This window comes from Prosopis cineraria, unplaced genomic scaffold, assembly GCF_029017545.1.
Source record: "Prosopis cineraria cultivar Desert tree isolate PC_DT_omini unplaced genomic scaffold, ASM2901754v1 PC6, whole genome shotgun sequence".
NCBI classification, from domain to species: Eukaryota; Viridiplantae; Streptophyta; class Magnoliopsida; order Fabales; family Fabaceae; genus Prosopis; species Prosopis cineraria.
In genome coordinates, this window is record NW_026555337.1 from 13,331,648 (window position 1) to 13,358,248 (window position 26,601).

Here is a 26,601-nt window from a genome sequence, read left to right on the forward strand (position 1 = left end):
TGACTTTGCGAATTTGATATTTTAAAAGATTCTTATTTAAATAAATCCTTGTTTCCTTTTCTCGCTGCCAAAAAAGCGGTTTTTTTTTTAGTAATTTTTTAAACTTGAGAATGTTGACTGCAATGATGATTGGATAATTGGATGTCCCGTTTGTATTACATATAAATGTAATCCTTCCACTTCAATTCGCTTTCATTGTTGTTTTGTAACAATTCTAGCTCAGCCTTCCATTCCAAGCAATGGCGTCCGATCTTGATCAACCTACGGTATGGTTATCTCTCTCTTAAAGCCTCCGATTTATCTGCTTTCGCTGTAGTATGCAGACGCTTGAGAGAATCACTGCCTTTGGTTTCTGATTAAGTTATGGAAAACAGAAGAATACCAAACAATTACTAGGTTCATTGAAAAGCAATTTCTTTTTCTCTTCAAGAATTTCGGCATTTTTGTTCTCAAGTTGATGCTCAACTTGAGCAATTGGTATGTTGTTCCCCCCTCTTCCCATGATTCTGTTTGTTATTGCGTTGGAAATTAAACGTGCAAATGGTTCGCGACCTCTGTTCTTCCTGACCCACTTCGTTTTGGGTTTCTTTGGGTAGTATCATATGTGAGTTCTTTGTTGGCTCCCTGCATCTCGAGGGAGTTTTTGTGCTGGCAGTAATAAGAGAATTGAATTTACTAATGCTAAGCTCATTTTTTTGTGTATATGCAATGAAAAATACGAGAAAAGAGGTAGAAGAAAAATATCTTGAACTCAAACAATTAGGAAATGATTTCTACGATAAAATATCATCTAGGGAGTCTAATCTTCTAAACCGACTATTCCTTTTTTAGGCACTGTTAATCTTACTAAGACTCAAATGCAAATGCTTGAGTACTACCTTGGGATAACATATTCTCAGGCTCAAACACCAATCCCTGATTACTGATAATTAAACTGTTTTTTTGATCGAACGGATAATTAAACGTTAAACCTTAAACTACTCCAATTACTAACCCTAAATCCCAAATGATAATTATATCATAAAATCAAGATAAGAAATAATATTTTCTTCCTCTCATTGTGCACTGATATGACTGAGTGTGTTAAATGAAGGAAAAAAGCTGAATGCCTGCAATCAGATGCATGGTCATGCACATAGTCATGCTTATATGCTTACAAGCTATTTTCCTATAAACCATACTAATCTATTTATTTCACTACTCATAACATTTGAAATTCACTGACTTTCAACAGAAAAGAAAGACATCCGGTGAGACTGGGAGTTCAAGAGAGCCTCTTCTTAATGGTGTTCATGGTTCTGAAAATTATTCCATCTATGCTGCAATTCTCCCGTAAGTGTTATTTATTAGATTACCCCCTTCTGTGCAAGTTTATATTATTATATGATATAGATAAGCATATATAGAGTTTTACTTATTCTTAGAAATGACATTCTGCATGTTGTTTTTGAGGAACTTCCTTGCCTGATATGCAGAGAGGTTAGATTTTGCACTTTCAAAGCCCATAGGCCCAATGTTTATGTTTAGGGTTCAGGAATGTATGTTATCCTCCTTATTTGTGTTTATCTTCTTTTTCTACCTAATAATATATTATTATCCAATAAAAAATTGTATAGGATTAGATGGGCTGAAATTTTTTCTTTCCTCGTGCCAAAAAAAGTCTGCCTTTTTATGCTTTTAGTGTTTCCAAGGTTGAAAATGTTTTAACTACTAAGATTTGAGAATGGCTGGAGCTCATTGCACTGTCATAAGTTTTTTTTTTGGGGGGGGGGGACTTGGTAATTTATCTTATCCTGCATAATTTTTGCTTCTTATGTCTGAAGAGGTGCTTGATTCTCACTTCTCAGAATCCTATGCGTCCTCTTCTGAACAATTTCAGCCATATATTTAGATAATGAAGTTTAACATGTTTAGTTTGGTACTTAGGATTTCTGTGAAATTGTAATATTTTGTTATCTTTCCTCAAAGCAACTGTTATAAATAAGACGGAGGCGATGATAAGAATTGTGTTCCCAAGATAGTGTTTTGAGGGATTATTAAATGGTGCCTTGAGCTTGTACACTGTCACTACTTAATACTTTTTTTTTCGGGGGGGCTAAACTCAAGTCACTGTTTAATATATAAATGCTCAATTTAGCATGCATTCATGCTACTGGGTTGACTAAATTCATGAAATAGATGTCATGTTGATATAGTGCTCATATCGAGTTTCTGATAGTGGAAGCTTGATTTCTACAGTTATACCTAACAGAGTTTTGAAATTCTCAGATTTCTCTTTCCAGCTCTGGGAGGGCTACTGTATGGCTATGACATTGGTGCCACATCTTGTGCTACAATTGTCATTGAGGTACGCCCTTATGATCACATGCTACAATTCAAGAGATGAATGAAGGCTTGAATGAATAGATCCTGTATATCTTTAATACTCTTGTTTCTTCTTTTTAATTTCCATGTTATTATAAAATTATCATCATAAATCAAAATAATTAGCATTGAAATCAAATTTTAGAATCTTTATTTGGTTGCTTTGGCTTCACATGAACTTCATTTAGGTATGTGGGGAAAAGATGATCCATATACACGAGGGGTTTTATTTTTACATATTCACAATGCTGTCAAAAATAAAAAAAATAAGAAAGACGATAAAAAGGATATTAAGCATTTTTTAGTCCAATAATTTCATTCCTCTGTCATCTTCATCATTGCTAGACAGACATAAAATGTTTTATAATATTTTCATTTAGTTCTACTTTAATCCTTTTGAGGTGGTATGCGGGCATGTGATAACACATTTATTCATACGGAGCACCTATTTTCTTCATTGATCTGTAGTTCCAAAGGCTTAAACTGTCAGTAAACAGGACAACTATAGAGATCACGCTTTCTTTAACTGTTTGAAAGTCCAAGTATGCTTGGTACATTATGTTTCTAAGCATTAATTCTCTCATTCATTAAGCAGGAAGGCTAAAGATAGTCTGTCATGGAAAAATCTTCTGAAAAACAATGGCGTAGATCTTTAGAAGATTTGCGATTACTGTTGTTACCCAAGGGTGAGACAGATTGACAGAATAAGTTACTTGGAAAATTTTAGTCTTAGGGGTCCCCCCCCCCCGCAAAAAAAAAAAAAAAAAAGAATGAAGCCTCTTTGAAATCTATTTGCTTTTTGTAATAACAATTCAGTCCTTTGTGTATGATAGAAACTTGTTTAATATATGTTGCTGTCTTGTAATTTATCATAAACAAAATTAGGATGTTTAATATGTAGAAATACTGCATCTTATTAACTCTATTTTTTTTCGTTGAACTTACTGTTGCACTTGAAATTTTCTTGGGAAGCTGATTAATGCAGCTGCTGTATATTTCAGTTCTTTGCTTGGCTTACTTATCATTTCTCTTTTTTGCAGTCTGCAACACTAAGTGGAGTATCATGGTATGATTTGTCTTCCGTTGAAATTGGCCTTGTGGTAAGTTTATGTTAGATTCAGAACATTTTCTGTCTTTGGTTATGGCAATTTCGTTAATTCTTTTCATCCTTTATTATGTTCATATTTTTTTAATACAATGATCAGGAAAATGCACTCTGGTTTCGTTATAAATCATTCTATGGTGTTTTTGCAGACTAGTGGATCATTGTATGGTGCGCTCATTGGCTCTGTGTTGGCCTTCAATGTTGCTGACTTCTTAGGTAAATTTTGTCATGTGTCAACTATTGTTTTGGATATTTTCATGTCTTGACAAAGGTTAAATGACTGGTGTTATTTAAGGAAGAAGAAGGGAGTTGATTGTGGCTGCATCACTGTATTTTGTTGGAGCTCTTGTAGAAGCATTTGCTCCTGATTTTGCTGTTTTGGTGATTGGAAGATTTGTATTTGGTCTAGGAATTGGACTGGTATGCTTTTTTAACAGATATGATATATGTTACCTCGTATCTATTTGTTTGTTTTGATAAGGTAGGAAACCTTTTAACAAATCTGGAGGTGAGAGTTTCTGTGTACCTCTTACATGCTGGATAGGGTTCAAGCTTTGCAGTTATTTTTTTTGCCCATGTATTGATGTACATGCATTGCCACCCTTTCCTATGTAATTCTATCAAAACAAATTATGCCACTGCATGTGCTTTACTGACTTATGCATGTTGGAGCTATCACATAATATAATGTCTCTCAGACTATGTGTAATTGTATCATCTCTTCAGTTTTTTTGTTCTACCGATACCTCTTAGTTAACCACATTCTTAAAAGATTGGTAAATGATAGAGTACAATGGCATCATACAATTCATATAACCGATCCCAATTAGTCGGATGAGGTTTGTTATTGTTGTTATTTGTATTTCCTTATTTTAAAACAAAAATAAATTCTATGGATGTCAGAAGTATTAACATTGCTGTAGACATGCACAAAAAGAACAAGATGGAAGAATGATTTCACTGCATTATAAAGGAATTGTTAGAGAATTTTTGTGGATAAAATCTAATCAATACAGTTTTATAGTTTCTCCCTGAAGTGTAAGCAATATAAATGATGTCCAGTTTGTCTCTTTTAGGCTATGCATGCTGCTCCTATGTACATTGCAGAGACTGCTCCAGCTCCAATTCGTGGTCGATTAATCTCACTGAAAGAGTTTTTCATAGTACTTGGGATGGTTGTAAGTTCTTATATATTTCCTCTTGAATTCAATTTTGTTGGATCTATAAATGAAATGAAGACAACAAGCTTCTTAAAATTTGCCTTACATTGTTGTAACGTTGTATTATGGATTCTGAGTAAATAATATATTTCATATTATTTTCTGTTCTGAGCACACCTGCATTTAGAACTGGCTTCATATCATCTTGTGCAGGCAGGGTATGGAGTAGGTAGCCTTTTGGTAGACACTGTTGCGGGGTGGCGCTATATGTATGGAGTTAGTAGTCCTTTGGCAATAATCATGGGAATTGGAATGTGGTGGCTCCCATCATCTCCTAGATGGATACTCTTGCGCTGTATACAGGGAAAAGGGAATGCCCAGAGTTTGAAAGATTCTGCAGTTTCTTGTTTGTATCGACTTCGGGGTCCAGCTATTGGTGATTCAGCTCTTCAGCAAGTGGATGAGATTCTAGAAGAACTTTCTTATGCGGGTGAAGAAAAAGAAGTTACTATTGCAGAGATGTTCAGGGGAAAATACTTGAAAGCCCTTACAATTGGTGTAGGATTGGTCTTGTTTCAACAGGTATTGCAGTTTGTAAAGTCAAATAATGCAAATTATCAGAGCTACCACTAGGTTTGCATTTTTACATTGTAAATCGTGACAGATCACTGGGCAACCAAGCGTGCTCTACTATGCAGCAACAATCCTCAAGGTAATTTGCTAATTTTGATTGAGGAAACTTTGGTCTAAGTAGTAAAAACCGAGGTGCTAATGAAATGTAATAACACTGAAATCCTATATTTTGGTAGAGTGCGGGATTCTCTGCGGCATCAGATGCAACTCGTGTATCAATTCTCCTTGGTGTATTGAAGGTAAAGTTTATGCTTTCATAATATGTAAATTTAATTAAATGCTATTACCTTATTTCACATTTATTAGTACTTTGCGGATACTAAATTCTAATTTGAATTGTTTGACTATGTAGAAACTATAGAAAGAGAAGGAAAACGTAATGGAACATTGAAGGGTGTGAGTCAATTTGCTGAGATATATCAATTTAAACAGGCATTCTGGAACATAGTTAATGGCATCTACAAGCATAGAATGAATGAGATGAGATAGGCCAATGCCTTTAGCATTTTTATGGGCGATCCATTAGATGAGTAATGGTGGCAAGGAAGTGAACAATACTATTTAGATTAGTGAAAAGATACTTGTTACTAGAAATATGGTAAGATGCTTTTGAGTCAAGAACTCGTGGACCTTGTGGAGAGGAGGACCTCAAATAGCCTGAAGTGAGGTTCACTAGCGACTACTTTAATGAAGGTATTAGTAATAACAGAGAAGATGCCATTATTAAACCAGTAGGGGCATGCTAACTTTGGATGGGAAGTAGGCAGTTAGCTATAGAAATTGGGCTTGGCAACTGAACCTGGAAAATTGTGTTGTCTCTGGAAAAAGCTTGAAAACTGCCAATCATAACTGTGTTCTATAGAAAGGGCGGGAAGCTTACCTCAGAAACATTAAATTTAACTGAAAATTTCCCAAAAGCTAATTGAAAATGATAGTGCAGAATCAAAACAATGTAATTAGTGAACTTTTTCCCTTTTTTATTTCATGTTGCTTTTCTCTTAGTATCCATTTTAAGTTTCTTAACTTATAGAGCTCTTGTTTTAAATTATGTGAGGGTGTTCCAATGTATCTAGGCAAAAGTATAAGATTTTTTAGACCAATATGAAAGCTTAAGTTAAATTCACAATCTATCAACGCAACATATCAGTCACATTCTCCTCAAGAGAAAGAAAAGTAAAAGAATGATCCAAAAATGTCTTCACATTGTTTGTTGATTCACTAAGAACGCTCTAAAAACATTTTTCCTTTTTCTATTATTTTTCCTCTTACTAAGTCCATGAGAATACTTTCCTATCATGTTCACAAATTCTTTTTGACAGCAACTTCATCTTTCTATGTTGTAGTTGATCATGACAGGAGTTGCTGTTTTTGTTGTTGATAGAATCGGAAGGAGACCTCTACTATTTGTAGGAGTTTCAGGGATGGTAAGTTAATACCCATCTCTAAATGTTGGTTGGTTTTAGTGGCAATTTACTCAGAGCCTATTTTTTTAATTTTTATATCAAATCAATAGACCAATTCACTTATCAGCCATTTTTGCATGATTGGCATCAAAATTAACTTCCATAAAAAATAAAAAACAGGAATTTTAACATCAATCTTTAAATTTGATGAACTGTATGCATTGCAGATTGTCTCTTTATTCCTTCTGGGTTCGTATTACACGTTCTTGGATGACGCATCAGCTGTTGCTGTAGTTGGTCTGCTGTTGTACGTGGGCTGTTATCAGGTTAAATAGTTTCCTTCTGATTTTTTGTATGATTTTTCAGTCCAGGATTTTTTGCTTGTAGATATTTTGGCTTTATTTTCAACGAGTTCAATGTTTGTTGTCATAATCAAGGAGGAGATATGGATTGCATAACCCAAGATTTATGAATACTTGTTGAAATCAATGACCTGAAAAGACTGGTAAAGATGCTGTTTTTGGTAGTTCCTGGGTCGCCTGAGATATGGGATAATTTTCCTTGTATAAACAACACCTTGACGCTGAACAGTCCTTGTAATAAGAACTGCCTGAAGTGACCATAAGAGGGGATATAAAGAGGAAAATATTTAGTTTTTTGTGTCTCTGGTTTTTATGTATTCAAAGATTTAGAAATATAAGTTGTTTAATAAAATATAAACAGTTGAATCCTTGGGATGCTAGTTCATGATTCATGGATGAGACCTACAACAACAACAACAACAAGCCTTTATCCCACTAGGTGGGGTCGGCTACATGGATTGCAAGACGCCATTGTGCTCTATCATTTATTAAGCTTTTAGAAATATTATTAATTAAGAGATCACGTTCAACAACTTCCAAGAGTGTTCTCTTAGGCCTTCCTCTACCTCTCTTAATCGGACTCAAAGTTATATGTTCCACTCTTCTTACTGGTGCCTCCCTTGGTCTTCTTTGTACATGCCCAAACCATCTCAACCGATTTTCTACCATTTTTTCCTCAATAGGTGCCACCCTCACTTTTTCACGTATGTGCTCATTTCGAATTTTATCTTTACGTGTATGTCCGCACATCCATCGTAACATTCTCATCTCTGCTACTCCAACTTTATGCTCTTGCTGTCCCGTTAGAGCCTAGCATTCACTACTATATAACATTGCCGGTCTGATAGCAGTACGATAAAACTTTCCTTTAAGTTTATTAGGCACCTTACGGTCACAAATAACTCCTTTAGCTTTTCTCCAATTAAACCACCCAGCTTGAATTCTATGTGAAATATCTCCACTGATTTCGCCATCATTTTGAATAATGGCTCCCAAATATCTAAACTTTTCCACTTGAGGTATAATTTGATCTCCCAATTTCACTTCCAAATTATTTTCGAATAGTCCTTTATCAAATTTACAATATAAATATTCCGTCTTACTTCTACTCAGACGAAAACCTTTCGACTCCAATGTCCTCCTCCATAACTCAAGTTTGCAATTAACCTCTTCTCTTGTCTCTGCTATAAGAACTATATCATCCGCGAAGAGCATACATTTCAGGATTTCCTCTTGAATATGTTCCGTCAAAACATTTAAAATCAAGTTGAACAAATAAGGACTCAGAGATGATCCCTGATGTAGTCCAATCTTTATAGGAAAATCCTTTGTTTGACCACTAAGCGTTCTTATACTAGTTTTTACCCTCTCATACATATCTTGTATGGCTTTAATATAAGCAATCCGTACTCCCTTTTTTTCCAACGCTTTCCAAAGCACTTCTCTTGGTATACTGTCATAAGCTTTTTCCAAATCAATAAAAACCATGTGTAGATCTTTATCTTTACAACGATACTTTTCCATTAATCCCCTTAGTAGATAAATCGCCTCTGTAGTTGATCTACCTGGCATAAAACCAAATTGATTCTCAGAAATACTTGTCTCCAATCTCAACCTGTGCTCAATTACTTTCTCCCACAATTTCATTGTGTGGCTCATGAGTTTAATCCCTCTATAGTTAGTACAATTCTGAATATCTCCTTTATTTTTATAAATAGGAATTAATGTACTTCTCCTCCACTCATCAGGCATTTTCTTGGACCGTAAAATCACATTAAATAACTTAGTTAACCATCTCACCCCTTCTTCACCTAAACATTTTCACGCTTCGATAGATATACAATCAGGTCCGTTAGCTCTACCATTTGCCATTTTCTTAAGAGCTTCCTTTACCTCCTTATCACGTATTTTTCGATAGAATGACAAATTTTGTTCTCCTTCACCAGTTACGAAATCCTCCAAGTTACTAGATGAATCCTCTCCATCATTGAAAAGTTTAAAAAAATAAGTCTCCCATCTATTTTTAATTTCATCATCTGTAACTAAAATTCTTCCCTCTTCATTCTTAATACACCTTACCTGTTCTAGATCTCTTGATTTTCTTTCCCTACTCTTGGCAATCTTATAAATATTTTGCTCTCCTTCCTTCGTCTCAAGGTTCTTATAAAATTCTTCAAAAGCTTTAGAACGAGCTTCACCCACAGCTCTCTTAGTTTCCTTCTTAGCCATACGGTACCTCTCCCAATTTTCCTCATTGTTACACAAATGTATGGCTTTAAAACAGTTCTTCTTATACTTGATTTTGTCCTGTACACTATTATTCTACCACCAAGACTCCTTATCTCTCGGACCAGAACCTTTCGATTCTCCCAAAACTACTTTTGCAACCTCCCGTATCTTTTTAGCCATATCCTCCCATATGATGTTAGCACTTCCCTGAGAATCCCAAATTCCTTTATCCAAAAGATTTCGCTTGAAAATATCTTGCTTCTCACCTTTTAATTGCCACCACCTAATCCTTGGTGTTACTACTTGTCGACGTTTTTGGATTTTACTCATAATACACACATCAAGGACTAGGACCCTATGTTGTGTCGTTACAGCATCTCCAGGGATCACCTTACAATTTTTACAAAGTTTTCTATCTGTGTTCCTAACCAAAAGAAAATCAATCTGCGACCTTGAGGCTCCACTTTTGTAGGTGATGAGATGCTCATCTCTCTTCTTGAAACAAGTGTTGGCAATCTTAAAATCAAAGAAAGTGAACCTTATGGTGTACCTTATATAAAATGTCCAATGATGTAGTTACGGTGTACCTTCACGAATATTGTCCATTTTAAAAAAATAAAGGAAATGATGATGGTGTGCGCTTATTTCGCATGCCAATGGGTCACAATTCTCCTAGAAGTGATGCAGAATTATGGAAGAAAGATAGATCACTATCAAAGAAAGGAACTTTAGAAGAGAAATTTAGCAAGCATTGATAGACTGTACCTGTATTCAATTGGGTTGACCTGTTGTACCAGTTCGGTAGTCAGCCTATTAAAAGCAATCCCTAAGTTATTAAGTTTGTAAGTGGATGCATGTGTGTGTGTGGACTGCACAGAGTTGTGTATGCATGTGTGTGAACACCATGGAGAAGCTAAAACAAAATCCCTACCAGTGGTCATATTTCATCCTTATATTGCTGCAGACATTTTAGTGTGTGTGAACATGCTAGAGTAGTCTGGAACATAATTCTTACCTGTAAGGCATCCCAAACCAGGGGAAAATTTCAGAGAATACAAGCAGAAAATATGCACATTTTGTGGCCGTGTTTTCTCCTTTGATTGCTGCAGACATGACTTGGTAGTCTATTTCTCAAACTTGTATGTTGTTCTTGATAGATTGGAGCCCAATGCTCAAGATATTATGAGTGATATAGGTCCCATTCATGAATGGATTTTGTGTTTAACTTTTGGGTTAGTGCTAGGCTTGCTTTACCTGCTGCCACTTTACTGGGGTAGATAGCACGAGGCTTTCCGGCAGGGAGTATTAGGGTTCTGGACATGTGAAGTTGAGATGACATTGTTCTAGAGGAAGAGAGCTAGCCTCTCAGAGGCTAGCGATTTATTTTTTGGTATCGGGAGCCACAAGGACTCGAGATATTCTAATGATCTCTTTTGGCTTCGTGATGGTGCTGAATGTCAAGGAATGGTGTTCCTCATCTGAGGGCCGCAGCCCTGTCATTGACTCTTTTCCTAGAACTTTCACGCCATGATTACTGGACATCTAGAACATTATCTTTGATGGTCCTCAAGTATTCTTATTACTGAAGACAATCTTGTTATGTTTTGGTTGATCAACTGAATGACGACCTAAATTGGCATAAACTTTATATCAGGCAGGTCCATAAAAGAAATCATGCAAGTTGTCGAGAAAACATAATCTTATATGGAGAACACTGCTACCCTATTGAGATTATATGCCAACTTCATGAATTCAGGCAAGGGGATTTGGTTTTCACACAATGCTGCAACACTTTTATTTGGTTTTGGAACTCGATAACAAATGGGCCGTCAGGTGTGATGTGTGTGAGTGAGAGAGAGGCATTGGGGAATATATTGTAGGGGATGTGGGGTTAGTGAAAGGTAGGAAATCAGCGGGTTTGTGTGTGGAGTCTTTGGTCTCTCGAATACCTGAGGAAAGTGCTATGTTTGAGCTTGTTCTTGTGTTTTCTGGTTATTTAGTATTTTGAATACCATTGGAGCTTGGTTTCCATCAGTTTTTGGTATCAAAGTAGTCCAATCTTTTTTATTTTTTATTTTTTTATTTTTTGGGTGGGGGGAATGGGAAACTCTCAAGAAGAATTGGAAAAAAAAAATTGCATGATGGAGAATGAAGAAGTTGAGGAAGTGTGCAAGACATGTGGAAAATGTGATGGCAACGCTGCAGGATATGAAAAGTCTATATATCAGATGACATAAACCAAACAGAGGATCAGGAGAAGGATGGAAGGAAACCAATAACAGAGTGGTTCTCTGTTGAAGGCTTGACAGTGAAGTATTCAAAGGAGGAGCATCAATCTCAGCTACTTTTCTGTGTCTTTTCTGTTTTCTGTGTCTGGTCATATCACACTGATATAAGAAAATCCTTTTGTCTTGCTTGCATAAGATTGCTTAATGTGATTCTTTGTTCATTTTTTGCAGGTTTCCTTTGGTCCAATTGGATGGCTCATGATATCAGAGGTTTTCCCCTTGCGACTAAGAGGACGAGGACTAAGTTTAGCAGTACTTGTCAATTTTGGTGCAAATGCCTTGGTGACATTTTCTTTCTCCCCACTGAAGGTGATGATGATCTTCAATCTCTTTACTTTTCTAAACGCGATTATGGAGATCGTATAGTCCGCAGACCTGTTTTCTAGATGCGTCGTGATGAGTCAGATGACAGATTATTCTCTCACATGCTAATCTTGACATCTAACACTCATCATGTAACCAAGGGGATTAAGGAAAGAGAAAGACCGATTTAATCCAAAACATCAAGCTCGTGTCAATCTTAAAGATGTGGCCAGTACCATATATGCTATTGGCATATTTTCTCTAGACAAAAATATTTAAACTTACTATTGAACTGACCTAATAACTATCAAGCATAGAAACTTCAAAAACATTGTGTCAAGTCAAACTAATGATCTAAAACGTGACATTTCAAATTACATTTAAACTTTGTCATTTTACCGTGTCCATATTGTGTCAAGTCCATATTCTAATACAGCATGACAGATTTGATATAATAGATAAGTTGAGATGGTTTTTATCTGACTGTCTTTTTTCTTATCACAGGCATTGGTTGGAGCAGGAATTTTGTTCTACATATTTTGTGGAATAGCCGTGGCATCACTTGTATTCATTTTCTTTGTGGTGCCAGAAACCAAGGGGCTTACTCTGGAGGAGATTGAGGCCAAATGCCTCTAAGGTTTGTCACTTAATGACTTCTTATGAATATAGATCTTCTACAATAACTGAGAGAAGATAGAGACTAGAGAGAGTAGTGGGACCCATGTCATGTGGGTTGCATTACTCTCTCTATCTCTCTTACTTGGCTCCTCCATTAATGTGAAGGGTATCCATGCTTTATGTGCTGATAGCTTTGTGATTATGGTACTGTTAATCCTATCATGATTGAAAGCATATCTCTTTGGGTACTGAGTGATGAGTAGTAGTAATATGTATCATTTCGGAAACGTAGTAGATAATGTATTTATTAAGTTGGATTAGTCCTTATTGTCTGTTATGCATGGAGTGGACCACCTAAATTAATAGACATTATTGTTCTTGTCGTTGATTGTTCTGCACTTCCTCGATCCAATCTTGTCAATGTTTTGAAGCAGCTTAGTGATACTCCTTTTGTCAAGGGCACTTGGTTCAACTGGTCAAGAAAGTAGAATCAGTTTATCCTGAGATTTTGGAATTGATTCCTCAAATATGCGGCTGCATTAAATAAAAATGTCAAAAATATTTTCAAGATGCTCGTGAGGCTGCTGTTAGTAATAACAGTCTCACAGGATAGGGGTCTAAATTAGTCTAGGCGAGTGGTGGCTTTCTACGTTACCAGTCAATAGAATAAAAAAAAAAAAAAGTAATACTCCCTCTTGTCTTATTTATAAAGCCCCATCTATTGGTCCTTACTACAAGACTCTTTACAAAAATTAATGAAATATTTATAAGTAATTTCCAAAAATGCTTGTCTCATCCCTGCCATACCAACTTAATACTTAAATAGGGCCTTATGAAAAAGACAGGAGGGAGTATTAAACATCGTTATCCTCTCGACAAGTGAGGTGATTGTGAGAATGCTTGTGGATTAATTTGGATTTGATGTTATCTTATTGTTATATTTTAATAGTTTGTTTATTTAGGAAAATTAATTCATAAGTCCTTATAGTTTGTTTCTATTTTGAATCAAGTCTCTATAATTTACTATTTTCTTTAAATTAGGCCCTTAATACTTTGATTTGTTAGAGGCATCCTCCAAATTATAGTGTTATCAGTCACATCATCTCACTTTAAAAGTGTCAAAATGAATTTTAACTACGAAGGTGGATGCTTTTAACATATTGAAATATAAGGGACCCATTTTTTTTTAAATAAAGTATAAGGACTTACGAATTAATTATCCCTTTTTATTTTATTAAATGCATAATTTAAATTTAAAATAAAGATACTTTTTTATTTGTCATTCTATAAATAATATAGAAAGAGAATTTATTATCTAAAAACGTTCAAGTTGAAAAATCTAAAGCAGATAGATTTTACCACAAGTCGACAATGATAAGCGTAGCACCCAAATTGGAAATTCTGATTGAATTAGGCTTCTAATTCAGTGTCTTATGGCAACACAATTTTTTAATTTTTTTAAAAAAATAATATATACCATAAGAAAATAATATGAATAAAAATGTGAGGCTTATGGCTTGTTTGGTTTTTGTTCTTTTTGTTTTTAAAAATTATTTTGCAATACAGTTTTTAAAATTATTTTAAAAAACAAAAAGAAAATTTATTTAGTTGTTTAGAATTAAAAAATCAGTTGATAGTGATGGTTACCAATAATTAATGATAGTGGTTTATGATAATTATTGGTTAAGGTAATTGTAGTTTTTTATAATCAAATGTAATATAGTTTTTTTTTGTCAAACAAATGTAATGTAGTTTGAAAACAAACAAAAAAAAAATGAAAATAACAATAAGACGTTTCTATTTTAAAAAAAAAAATTGAGAACATTTTTTAAAACAAGTGGATTCACAGCACTCATGCAAATAAGTTTTTAAATTTTTTCTTTTTAAAAATAAAAAAACAGTTTTTGAAAACAAAAATCCAACATGTCTTCAATCTTTTTTGACGCACATGTATTCTTTATTAAAGACAATCATATTGGATGTATATTTGATCTTAATGAAAACATTTAAAATGTAGTATTACATTATTGATAATTGAAAAAAATTGGAAGGACTAAAAATTGTATTTTTCAAAAACAAAAATCAAACATGTCTTTAATCTTTTTTACACACATGTATTATTCTATTAAAGATAATTATATTGGATGTATATTTGATCTTAATGAAAACATTTAAATGCAGTATGACATTATTGATAATTGAAAAAAATTAGAAGGACTAAAAATTGCATTTTTCCTATAATGTTCTAATAAAATATTAAGACGTATTAAAAATATCCAAAATCGAATGATAGAGCTCTCTTTCAATCCAGATCATTTGCATTTACGAAGAGAAAGAGAAATGTAGGGAAGTATGGTAGATGAATATAATTATGAGATGTCAATATCAAATATTTACATATGCCCCCCCCCCCCCAATGTGAACTTTTTTCTCATCAACCTAACAGCATTAACTGTATTACAATGAGTCTCCAAAAAGTAAATCCTACATTTTTTTTCCTCAACACTTCACTTGAAGTTATTTAAAAATTAAAAAAAATTAATCTTTTAATCCTTCAATTTTTAACTCACTTGTAACTTAGTTTCTCAACTATAATTCGCTGCAACTCAGTCCCTCAACTATGACTTTCTGCAACTCAGTTCCTCAACTTTTGATTCACCTATAATTCGATCCTTATTTTTTAATTTTTTTTAAAACATTTCTTATCAAATAAGAGGGATAAAAAAATGCTCATATATTATTCTAACATACCCTCTTCTTGCTCATTGATGTGAGATATAAGCTAACGTGAAAAAAAAATTAACAAAAGTTCAGGGATTAATTTGTAAGTGATTTAAAAGTTGAGGGATTGAGTAATAAGCGAGTCATAATTAAGGGATTGAGTTATAAGTGAATTAAAAGTTGGAGGACTAAAAGATTAATTTTTTTTAAATTAATTTTGTTACATAAAATCAACTCACGAATGTGCTTACAAGATTTAAAAAAAAAACGGTAGAGAAAAATTTTAAAAAGACTTGTCCTAAGAACTCTTCAATATTGTGTGTGTGTGTGTGTGTGTGTGTGTGTGTGTGTGTGTGTGTGTGTGTGTGTGAGTGAGTGAGAGAGAGAGAGTGTTGAAGAACTTTAAAAAGTTACCTTAAAACGTGAAAAACTAGAACTGGAAACAGGAAGTAATGATTTCCTCCATAGGAAGATTCTAAGAAAGACCTTAGAGATAAGATTTGGGTTAAAGTTAATTTCACCAAAGTTAATGAACAAGAAATTTCCTCTTGCTCATAATTTTTCTGTGATTTGCATATAATATGGCAATAACAATGAACAATCCAACGTTAATCTCAGTGCATTATTGGAGAAAACGCACACAAAAGACAGTTGAATCTGATACATATTTTCAATTTGTTATGTTATTCTCCGTCGGAATTTTACTATTAAAATGAACTCTACACATTATACAAATTTCAAGACCTTCATTTCCCTATTATTGATTTTGTAAACAGCAAGTGGAGCAGCTACAAATGTGTCTTTAAGTTACTTAAAGATTACAGATTGCAAATTATCCACAAGTATCCCAGTTTAAAAATTTATATCAACATGTTTGGATATTAGTTTAAGAAACGGTGCACGGAAAATGTTTTCCGGTCGAAGCACTGGCGAGACAAAAAATGTATAGTAAGGTTATGAATCATGCATGAGCCTAATTTTTTTTTTTTGACTATCTAATTAGATTAGATTTAAGCAATGTTAGGTTCAACCAAGAAATAGTTTTTTCAAAAATATTTTCTATATTTATACAAACTCAAACTCAAGACCTCATGGTCGAACAGTCATAACTTTTTCTACTAGAACTAATGTTGATCCAAGCCAGCCCAACATTAGAAAAATTAGGAGTTAGAACATGAGAGGATAAACCAAGTTTTCTAAACTTCAGTTTCAAACTTCTAACTAAAATTCACCAAGTCCTTGCGTTTATTTTGAATGAATTCTTTTAGGTGAGGATGGTGCATGTAAATGATGAGTCATGAATTACAAGTAAAATATGAGGAAGAGGATGCTTCAGTCACTAGTTTAGTAACCTATACTCTACATTTATGGGACCCTTCAACAGAAATCAAGTCTAAGGAAAAAGTGCAGATTTGAATCTTGTGCCAAAATGGATTAAAATCTCGTAAACCCTCAAAGTAATTTAGAGGTAAAGTGAAGAAAAGATGGATTTAATGAGGAAAACCCTTCTTTTTTTCACATACGCTGATCTTACAAAATTGAGATTCACTTCACTTTCTCTGTTTCTTCTCTACTTCACTCCTGAATTATTTTTCAAATATCATTATCTCTCTAAGTTAAAAGCTTACAAAGTACTTCTAGGATAAAACAGAAAAAGAAATGGATTTCAGAAAAACAAAGAAAGAAAAATTAAAAAAAAGCCCATAAATATTTTCATTCCTTATATATCACTATCTCTTCACCTTCAACTTTAATTTTAGGGGGTTCAAATAAGATAACTTTCCATTTCACAACTTGAATTGTCACAATCACAGAACACCAGAAACAGCAATTTCATTCATAGTCTTTTTTTGTCACAATCTTAGCCAACTGTATCAGAGACTCAAAAGGGGCTGGCTCTTCCTACTTCTCTTACACCTCTATGTTGTTCTAAAAAAGAAAGGGAATTTGATTTGCAGTATGAAAGAGACAGCCAACAAAGCCATTAAATTTGGTCCATAGGTCTGAGAAGGACAAGCACTACTGGCAAGAAAGCAATCAACACTTTCATGGAAAAAAGTAAAAGAAACAAAAATTTCTGCAGATAGTGTGAAGGAAAGTAACAGCAGGTCCGAGCAAGGGTGTACTTTACCCTCCCAGAAAATAGTACTAAGTTGACAGTCACAGTATGGCAATGAATACTAGTTTGGCATTTCACTCCATAATAGAGTCAGGTTTCTAATTTTTCATTTTACATAAATTGTTTAGGTTTTTAACTATAAGCCCTAAAAAAATTAACAAACATCAAATATGGAGATATTCAGAATTGTACTAACTATAGAGGGATTAAACTCATGAGCCACACAATGAAATTGTGGGAGAAAGTAATTGAGCATAGGTTGAGATTGGAGACAAGTATTTCTGAGAATCAATTTGGTTTTATGCCAGGTAGATCAACTACAGAGGCGATTTATCTACTAAGGGGATTAATGGAAAAGTATCGTTGTAAAGATAAAGATCTACACATGGTTTTTATTGATTTGGAAAAAGCTTATGACCGTATACCAAGAGAAGTGCTTTGGAAAGCGTTGGAAAAAAAGGGAGTACGGATTGCTTATATTAAAGCCATACAAGATATGTATGAGGGGGTAAAAACTAGTATAAGAACGCCTAGTGGTCAAACAAAGGATTTTCCTATAAAGATTGGGCTACATCAGGGATCATCTCTGAGTCCTTATTTGTTCAACTTGATTTTAAATGTTTTGACGGAACATATTCAAGAGGAAATCCCGAAATGTATGCTCTTCGCGGATGATATAGTTCTTATAGCAGAGACAAGAGAAGAGGTTAATTGCAAACTTGAGTTATGGAGGAGGACATTGGAGTCGAAAGGTTTTCGTCTGAGTAGAAGTAAGACGGAATATTTATATTGTAAATTTGATAAAGGACTATTCGAAAATAATTTGGAAGTAAAATTGGGAGATCAAATTATACCTCAAGTGGAAAAGTTTAGATATTTGGGAGCCATTATCCAAAATGATGGCGAAATCAGTGGAGATATTTCACATAGAATTCAAGCTGGGTGGTTTAATTGGAGAAAAGCTAAAGGAGTTATTTGTGACCGTAAGGTGCCTAATAAACTTAAAGGAAAGTTTTATCGTACTGCTATCAGACCGGCAATGTTATATAGTAGTGAATGCTGGGCTCTAACGGGACAGCAAGAGCATAAAGTTGGAGTAGCAGAGATGAGAATGTTACGATGGATGTGCGGACATACACGTAAAGATAAAATTCGAAATGAGCACATACGTGAAAAAGTGAGGGTGGCACCTATTGAGGAAAAAATGGTAGAAAATCGGTTGAGATGGTTTGGGCATGTACAAAGAAGACCAAGGGAGGCACCAGTGAGAAGAGTGGAACATATAACTTTGAGTCCGATTAAGAGAGGTAGAGGAAGGCCTAAGAGAACACTCTTGGAAGTTGTTGAACGTGATCTCTTAATTAATAATATTTCTAAAAGCTTAATAAATGATAGAGCACAATGGCGTCTTGCAATCCATGTAGCCGACCCCACCTAGTGGGATAAAGGCTTGTTGTTGTTGTTGTTGTTGTTGTATCAAATATGGAACACTCAAGCCACAACTACTTGGTCTGCAAGGCAGCATGCAACTGGCCAGAAAGTAATCCACACTTTCATGAAGAAGGATCCAAGTCTCTGCAAACTGTGTGAAGGGAAAATCAATGCTAGGACCGAGCAAATACTTTTCCCCCTTCCACACAGAATAGTACAAGTGAGTCACAGTCTCACTGAAAGGTAAAAAACTTGTCCTGCAGTTTACTCTGTAACATCTGACCAAGGATTCTGCATCACCAAACCATTTGCATGGACACGGCACAATATAGGTCATCAAATAAAATCAAAGGGGCAAATAGTTCAAAGGTATTGATTAGGTGCTAAACTTCAAACAAAAAAAAGTGACACTCTTTGTTGAGTACGAATTCAATTGAGCGAGAAGAAATCGAACCCATTGATCAGAGTAAAGCGAAAGAACCGATGTTGCAGATTTGGAACTCTGGGAAGATACATTTACAGAACTCACAACTTGACTATAATCCTACTCAAACTTGTAAAGATTTGAAGGGGCTATGAATAACTTCCAGTATAGTTTCAGTCTCAATCAGAAAGAAAGTAAAGATGAAAATCCTTTGACATTTAAAGACCAAATTAAATCCATACAACAAATTCAGATTTACAGAGTTACAGACACCAACTGGAGAGAAAACTTCTTTCCTCCCATTTCTTCATTTGCATTCCCTTGTCCACTAAATTATCAAGTCTTCAAACCTAGGAACACCAGAACATGAAATCAAAATACTACAAAAGGAAAATCAATTGGAAAGGAGAGATGAGAAAGGCGTGGAACTATGATCAAGCTGCACAAAGCACACCATATTGGCAATCCTCCTATAAATCCTCAAAGATGGCTTGTATTGTAGTTCCAATAACATCAGTCTGTATATAACTTAACTAAGGACCAAGCATGATCATCAATGGCATATAGACAATTAGTTGTTCCACGCCAGAGAAAAAAGAACCAGGTGGAAACCCATTTCCAATCAAAGCAAATAAGGAATAATCTTTTAACGCCAAGAAGAAACAGTCAGGAGAGGGACTTCATTCCAAGCCAGAGTCAAAAACCCAGGTTCAGATTCCACCAATGTATAAAGAGTACTGTTGTAATTCCATAGAAGAATCTTAGCTTGACTAATTGCATAATGGCTGAGGTTTACAGATTCAAATCCAGAACTTTCCATCAAAATCCTCCACTGTTCTTTATCTTCCATATGTTCTCTTACAGTCCCCTGCGACCTTGATCCAACCACGCTAGCAATTCTCCGGCCTAGCAGAAGTCTCTCCACTCGGATCCTATCAGGCGAGTCTCGCGGCAAGTTCGGTTCCAAAGATTCGAAAATCGCTGTGAAGTACCTCAACGCAGTCTTGAACCGGTTCAGGAATCCAACTCTGGTCAAGCTAGCTTCATACTCTCCTAGAGTAACAATTCTAGGTTTCAAAGACTTAGCCAATCGAAGTGCAGTTTCCACCGCAACGTTACTCTCATCCAACAGATTATACAATTGAAGCATGAAGTTCACAGCCAAGGCCTCGTCAGGATCAGTAGCGAAGCTGGACTGGTTCAGCTCATGAATTGGAGTTAGAATAGGTTCGAACTCGAAGTTCAAGTCCAGAAGCTTCGCGAACTCAGAGAGACGATTCCCTGTGGCAAGCAAAGAAGCACGAGGAGATGTTCCCAGAGACATCGCAGGTATTCCAGAAATGCGAATGCTTGCAGGCTTCCCTGAAGATCGAGTAGCGAATGCTTGTAATAGAGCAGCCCATTGAACACCTTGAACAATCCCAAAATCCACTATGTGAATCTTTGTGGCTCCTTCGGTAGCTTCCAGTATAGCTTGATTCGCGGTTAGATGAGCGAACTTCGAATAAGGACACGCATCGTTCAGAGCTTTGTACGAGAGTGTTAACTCCTCCTCTGAAGTAGTAGAAGTAGGAGCCTCCATTGTTTCTGGTTTGATTTTGCTGCGTAAAGCTTCGCAGAAGAAGAAGGTGACTCTCTGAGTAGGATCTCCGTGCTGCGACGCCGTTTTGCTGAGCTGAACTAGAGATTCTTCGGCCTGATCCGGTTCGGTCTCGGCCAGTCCGGCACAGTCGATGAGTGCTTTTAGAAGCGGATGTGTGGACTCACTAGTTTCCGCGACGCTCGACGAAACGCCGTGGCCACTGTCGTTTCGGCGAACGGCAGGCTCCGCCGTTGGCGGCGAAGCTGGTGCTGGTTTAGTTTCAGCAGGTTCTTTCACTAAGGTCGGTGGAGATGGCGGTGGCGGAGAGGTCCACGTGGCAGGCTCCGACGAGAAAATGACCCGATTAAGGTCCGACGGAGGCGAGAGTCGGGTAGGGCAGGTGGCGAAGGGGTTGGAGGCGTAAAGACCAAAATCGGCATTGTTCTGCCACGCGTCGCACGCAGAAGGCAGATTGGAACTATCCGTTGAATCACCAGTGCCACCAGCACCGCCCATCAAGCTATCCATCCACTCGTCGGAATCAAACTCACCAGCAGCACCACACGCGCCACCGCCAGCATCAGCAGTGAAATCGGAGAACCTAAACCCAGTGGAGTGGTGGGGGTCCAGATGAGGAAACTGAAAACCAGACTCCGAGGCATCGGGACCAGACCCAACCTGAAAAGGGTCGGAGAAATCAGCTCCGGCGAGGCCATAACCCAGAGGCGCAGTATTCGTCCATGGATGAAGAGCGATCGAATGAATCCCCAGAAGTTGCTGTTGCTGGTGATTCTGGTGGTGGTGGTGGTGGTGGTGGTGGTGATTATGGCTCTGATGATGCTGATGCTGATGCTGCTGCTGCTGCTGCTCTTGCTGCTCCTTCTGCTTAATGACTTGCTGAGCAATCGCCATAAGATTGCCACTGTCAGCACACATGTAGGCCATTTGTGAGGCCAAATCTGGAGAAAGGAAATCTGCAATCACGTTCACACTCACAAGGGAAAGAGAAGAGAGTGATAAGAAATTTATATGAGAGAGAGAGAGCTGAGTGAGTCAGATAGACGTAGAGTGAGTGATAGATAATAGAGTAGGGCAGAGTAGGTACCTGGGTTGGGTTGAGGATGAGAGAGAAAGAGAGAGAGTGAGAAACTGAGCAGTGAACAGAGGAGAGAGAATGACAAGCAGGCTAAAGCAGCTTTGGAGTGAGAGAGGCACACACTCGCCAGCGCCAAGGGCAACGGTCCCACTTTTTTCTCGCGTTCAAATATTAGATATGGCTGCTGCATTCTTTCTTTCTTTTTTTTTTTCTTTTTCCGTTTAAAATTTAAAAAATAATAAAATTTTTTTAAATTATATAAACAACATTTGAATCTCTTAAAATGCTGTAATTTTTTTTAAATTTTTTTAAAAAAATTTGTTATTAATAAAATTAACATAAATAATTAAATTATCCTTAATTTATGATTTCAAAATGCAAATTGTTGTTATATTCTTACGATTTTAAGAAAAAAAAGTTGTGAATTTTAAAATAAAATTTATAAATGATAATTGATATTTACAACACTTAAAAAATATTATAATTTTAATTGCGAACTTATAAATTATTATTAAATTTTTATCATTTTAAAAAAAAGTTGTGAATATTGTGACAAAACTTATGATAACAATTGATATTTACAACACTTAAGAAATATCAAGATTGCAAATACAAACTTATGAATTGCTATTGAATTTTTATAATTTAAAAAAAAAGTTATGAATCTTAGTACAAAATTTGTAAATGATAATTGATATTTGAACTAAAAGTAATTTGATCATTTATATTAATTCCTTGATGATAGAAAGTCCCTAAAGACTTCATTTATATTATAACATTTTGATAGATTAAATTATCATTTATATAATTTAAAGATATTTTATTATCATTTTTTTAAAAATTTAATCTAACTATTTACATTTTGTTAATATTTCACATCTTATATTTATAAAAAAAAAATGGGCTAGTATAATTTTTAATCTATAAATTTTTTTATCAATAATTAATTTATTTCCTGAACTATTATAACTCATTACAATTCAATAAATTATAACAATTAAAATATTTTGAATTCAGGAATTATAAGAAGAGAAAATAACAATAAAATTTTTTTGAATCATGTAAATGAAATTTTGATCCTTTAAAATATCATAATTTTTTTGAATTTTTTTAAAATTGTTTTGTTATCAAATAATTAATATAAATAACTAAATTGTCTTTAATTCAAACTTACAAATTACTATTAAATTCTTGCAATTTTAAGAAAAAAGTTGTGAATCTTGAAATAAACTTGTAAATAATAATTAATATTTATAACATTTAATAAATATCAAGATTTTAAATGAACACTTGTGAATTATTGTTGAATTCATACAATTTTAAGAATAAAAGTTGTGAATCTTAAAATAAAATTTGTGAATGGTAATTGATATTTTGAATTAAGAGTAATTTAGACATTTATGTTAATTTCTTAATGATAAAAAAATTCTTAATAAATTTAAAAAAATTATGACATTTTAAAAAATTAAAATGTTATTCACATAATTCAAAGAGATTTTATTATCATTTTTCTCATAAAAATTAAATTATTTTGAGTTAAAATTAAGAAATCAAATCATGATTGAAAAAGTGGACTAAAAGTTATATTTTTTAAATATATATATATATATATATATATTAAAACATTATTATATTAATAAAAAATTCACCCATAATTGTGAGAAAAAATATGTTATTATAAGTTGTTGTTTGTGAGATGATGTAAAAGATTATCTTTTTTATTATATGAAGTTTAAAAAATTAACAGGTGACTCGTATTCTATTCTCTCTATTGAGAATGTCTTCTAAAAGTTTGTTTTATTTTTAAATACAAGAGGTGTCATGATATTTTTAAATAATTAGATAATTTTCTTATTATCTTAAAAATAATAAAAGATATTAATTGTATGCTTTACCTATTATCATTATAATATTAATTTACATATTAGGGGCAAAATTTAAAAATTATTGTAATTTCAAATAAATAATAAATTTTATTAATATGTGAATTCAATTGAAAACACTTTATATGTAACGACAGAGAGAATATGAATGTTAATGTATTGCTATTTTTTATACAAAGGGAAAGAAATGTTGATGTATTATAATTGATATATTGATGTCAATATTGAAATATTCATTGTTTGACCTCTATATATTGTATGGATGGGTTTTTTTTTATTTAATTTTAGAATTTTAATTGTTTTGGCTTGGTTTATGCAAAATATGACTTAATTGATTTTGTTTAGTTTTTTGATCAATTTAAATTGATTTGGTTCATGTGTTGATCAAAATTCACTCAATTTATGTGTTAAGGATTTTTTTTTATGAATTATATGCGTGCTCAGGTAAGGGTGAGCATTCGGTCAATTCAGTTTTAGTTTCTCTTAAATTGATCAATCGAATTATATAAAAAATTTGGATCGAATTGAATCAAAATACATAATCGAATCGAATTAAAACTGAATCAAATTTTGGTTTGATCGGTCTATTCAATTTATGGGCTTTGATTTAAGTCTATAAAATTTAATTATTCATATATTCTTCTATTCAATTTTTTCCCTTGATGTTGAAGGCCCAATAAAAAAATAACAATCTTATACCATAATTTGTGAGAAAATTAATAAAATTCAGTATTATTGCACTAAAAACTAAATTATAGAAATAAAAAATTAGAAAATCACATTAAACCAAAAAAATACTATTATTGCAAGTAGTAGAAAGATATTTCTTACTCACCTAGATGAAAATTTATTCACATTTTCAAAAAGATGAAAGGAAAAGTATAGATAATTCGATTGGTTTGGTTTATTTGATTTTTGAATTCTCAAACCGAATCAAACCGATCAACCGAAATTTTTATTAAAAGAAAATCGAATCGAACTGAAAAACTAAATAGACCAAATTAAATAGACAAAATTCGATTCGATTTGATTTGATTTTCGATTTCGATTTGGTTTTGCTCACCCTTATGCTCAAGTGAATCTGAATTTAGTAAATGTCTCAAATCCTCTTACTTGATCAGTACTACACGTGGTATTATAGAAATCATTGACTCAATCCAAAGGTTGTTAGAGATGTTAACACAAAATACAAAGAAAATATAAGTTCATAATCAACATGCACAAAATTTTAAAAGTGATGAAAGATTGAAAGTGACAAACTTATCTTTATTTTTCAGTGAGTGTGAGACAAGAATGAGAACTGAGAAGAGTGGTAAAACTAAAAAAGGCACCTATAATAAAAGTGTGAAGCAAATCAGAGAGAATGAATAAGTGAAATTTCAAATAACTAAAATTTATAGATAATTTGAAAGCGCAAAAAACATAGATCTAGATTTATATTTTATATCTTCAAATAAAAGGTTTAGTTCAAATTTAAATTTAAATCTAAATTCTTTGGCATACAAATGCACCTTAAGCGAACTTACATGAAATATATATAAAATTCAAAAAAATGTGTGGTTCAAATTGATTCAAGTTTTAAAGTTTCGAATACAAACGCACCTTAAATGAACTTACATAAAAGATATATAAAATTTAGAAAATGTGTGGTTCAAATTTGGCTTGATATGTGTAACATCTTAAAAATTAAACTCCCGACAATTAAGTAATTAAGCATAAATAAGTGGCAACTATGTAGTATGTGGTCAGAAGGGATAATGAGTGTTTTTTATGTGATTTCAACCATAACTTTGGGTCCAAAGTGAAATAGGGTCACTTGGACATCAAAAGAGGTGAAAAATAAAGAAGAAATGCTTCTATGCCACATGCTGCGATATGTGGGGATAACTGCTACGGTGCATGGTGCACTTTCTACAGAATTAAGTGCATGGCAAACTCAAAAAATAGAGAGAGAAACCATAATATTAGAAGGAGAGAACAAAGAAAGTGAAAAGGGCTCTATTAAGGCATGACTTTATGAAGGATTTGAAAGGATTTGAAGCTCTCAATCACTAAGGTAAGTATTTTATATCCTTCCTCCTCCTTTCTACACTAGCTTGAAATTAGGGTTTCAAGTGTAGAGTTGTTTTTTTATGCTTATAGGCTACAAGTCTGAACCTATTAACTTAAATAGAATTAATGAGAGTTGTTTAAGTTGTTTAAATCTAGTATTGATGATTTTGTAAGTTTTTTTTATTGCCAAGCCTCATTAATGTCTAAAAATTGGGCATTAAATGTGAGTTATGAGGATGGTTGAGGCATTAATGACTCCATATGAGATTCATAATAGTTAGTTGGGGTTTGATAGATGTTAATATATTCAATGGATAAACTTAAATGTGAGAAATAAGGGTATTAGATATTTTAGAAGTAAAAAATGAGAGTTACAAATGTGTTTTCAGTAATGTTGTTGAATTCAAACTTAATTGATGGTAGATTAATTGTCCAAGCACCACATTTGGCTTGGGAACCAAGACATCAAAGGATAAACCTTTAACCTCTTAAAGGTTTGAAATACCAGAAGAACCTTATCTTGAATATTTGTTTATTAATTGCATTGTAATGTGAAATGTGTCTATTTTCATGTATAATTGTGATTGTGAATATGTAAACATGCTATGAAACATGCGACAGTATATTCGCTTTAATTTGAACTAAAATGTGAAGGTGAATTTGAAATGAATTTCGAGCTACGATGTTGTATTGGAATGAGAAGTTGATGATTGGTATGATGAATTCAAATTATGATTAAGTATCGTAGGATAAAGATAATTGTTTTGAGATTGAAAATGGTAAGTATATGTGATATATGTGAAAAATATTAATGCTCACTTAAGCAGT

The 26,601-nt window shown here is 33.8% G+C and overlaps 2 protein-coding genes across 3 annotated transcripts; one reads left to right on the top strand and one right to left on the bottom strand.

Annotated features, from left to right (window-relative positions):
- Window positions 1–67: 67 nt before the first annotated feature.
- Window positions 68–12,863, top strand: LOC129313575 (D-xylose-proton symporter-like 2). Its single transcript, XM_054956815.1, has 14 exons — window positions 68–266; window positions 1,235–1,332; window positions 2,269–2,347; window positions 3,405–3,464; window positions 3,619–3,685; window positions 3,765–3,889; window positions 4,546–4,647; window positions 4,843–5,211; window positions 5,294–5,341; window positions 5,439–5,501; window positions 6,606–6,686; window positions 6,893–6,991; window positions 11,716–11,853; window positions 12,352–12,863. Exons 1-14 carry the CDS (start codon window positions 240–242, stop codon window positions 12,481–12,483), a joined length of 1,488 nt encoding a protein of 495 aa, XP_054812790.1. The 5' UTR covers window positions 68–239; the 3' UTR covers window positions 12,484–12,863.
- Window positions 12,864–19,355: 6,492 nt separating this feature from the next.
- LOC129313605 (SCARECROW-LIKE protein 7-like) lies at window positions 19,356–21,974 on the bottom strand. 2 transcript variants are annotated; one of them, XM_054956862.1, is made up of 2 exons: window positions 21,848–21,974; window positions 19,356–21,716 (listed from the first exon to the last, which is right to left on the bottom strand). In XM_054956862.1, exon 2 carries the CDS (start codon window positions 21,685–21,687, stop codon window positions 19,807–19,809), a length of 1,881 nt encoding a protein of 626 aa, XP_054812837.1. In that variant the 5' UTR covers window positions 21,688–21,716; window positions 21,848–21,974; the 3' UTR covers window positions 19,356–19,806. The 2 variants fall into 2 exon arrangements, with proteins under 2 accessions (XP_054812837.1, XP_054812836.1); XM_054956861.1 differs by having other exon boundaries at window positions 19,356–21,733; window positions 21,848–21,942.
- Window positions 21,975–26,601: the final 4,627 nt, after the last annotated feature.

What these genes read in the sequence shown, in the direction of transcription:
- LOC129313575 (XM_054956815.1), top strand. Translation starts at nt 240, where the DNA reads ATGGCGTCCGATCTTGATCAACCTACG. An exon ending in TTGTAGGAGTTTCAGGGATG is followed by an intron (nt 6,687 to 6,892) that starts GTAAGTTAATAC and finishes TATGCATTGCAG; the next exon opens with ATTGTCTCTTTATTCCTTCT. An exon ending in TGTACGTGGGCTGTTATCAG is followed by an intron (nt 6,992 to 11,715) that starts GTTAAATAGTTT and finishes CATTTTTTGCAG; the next exon opens with GTTTCCTTTGGTCCAATTGG.
- LOC129313605 (XM_054956862.1), bottom strand. Translation starts at nt 21,687, where the DNA reads ATGGCCTACATGTGTGCTGACAGTGGCAATCTTATGGCGATTGCTCAG.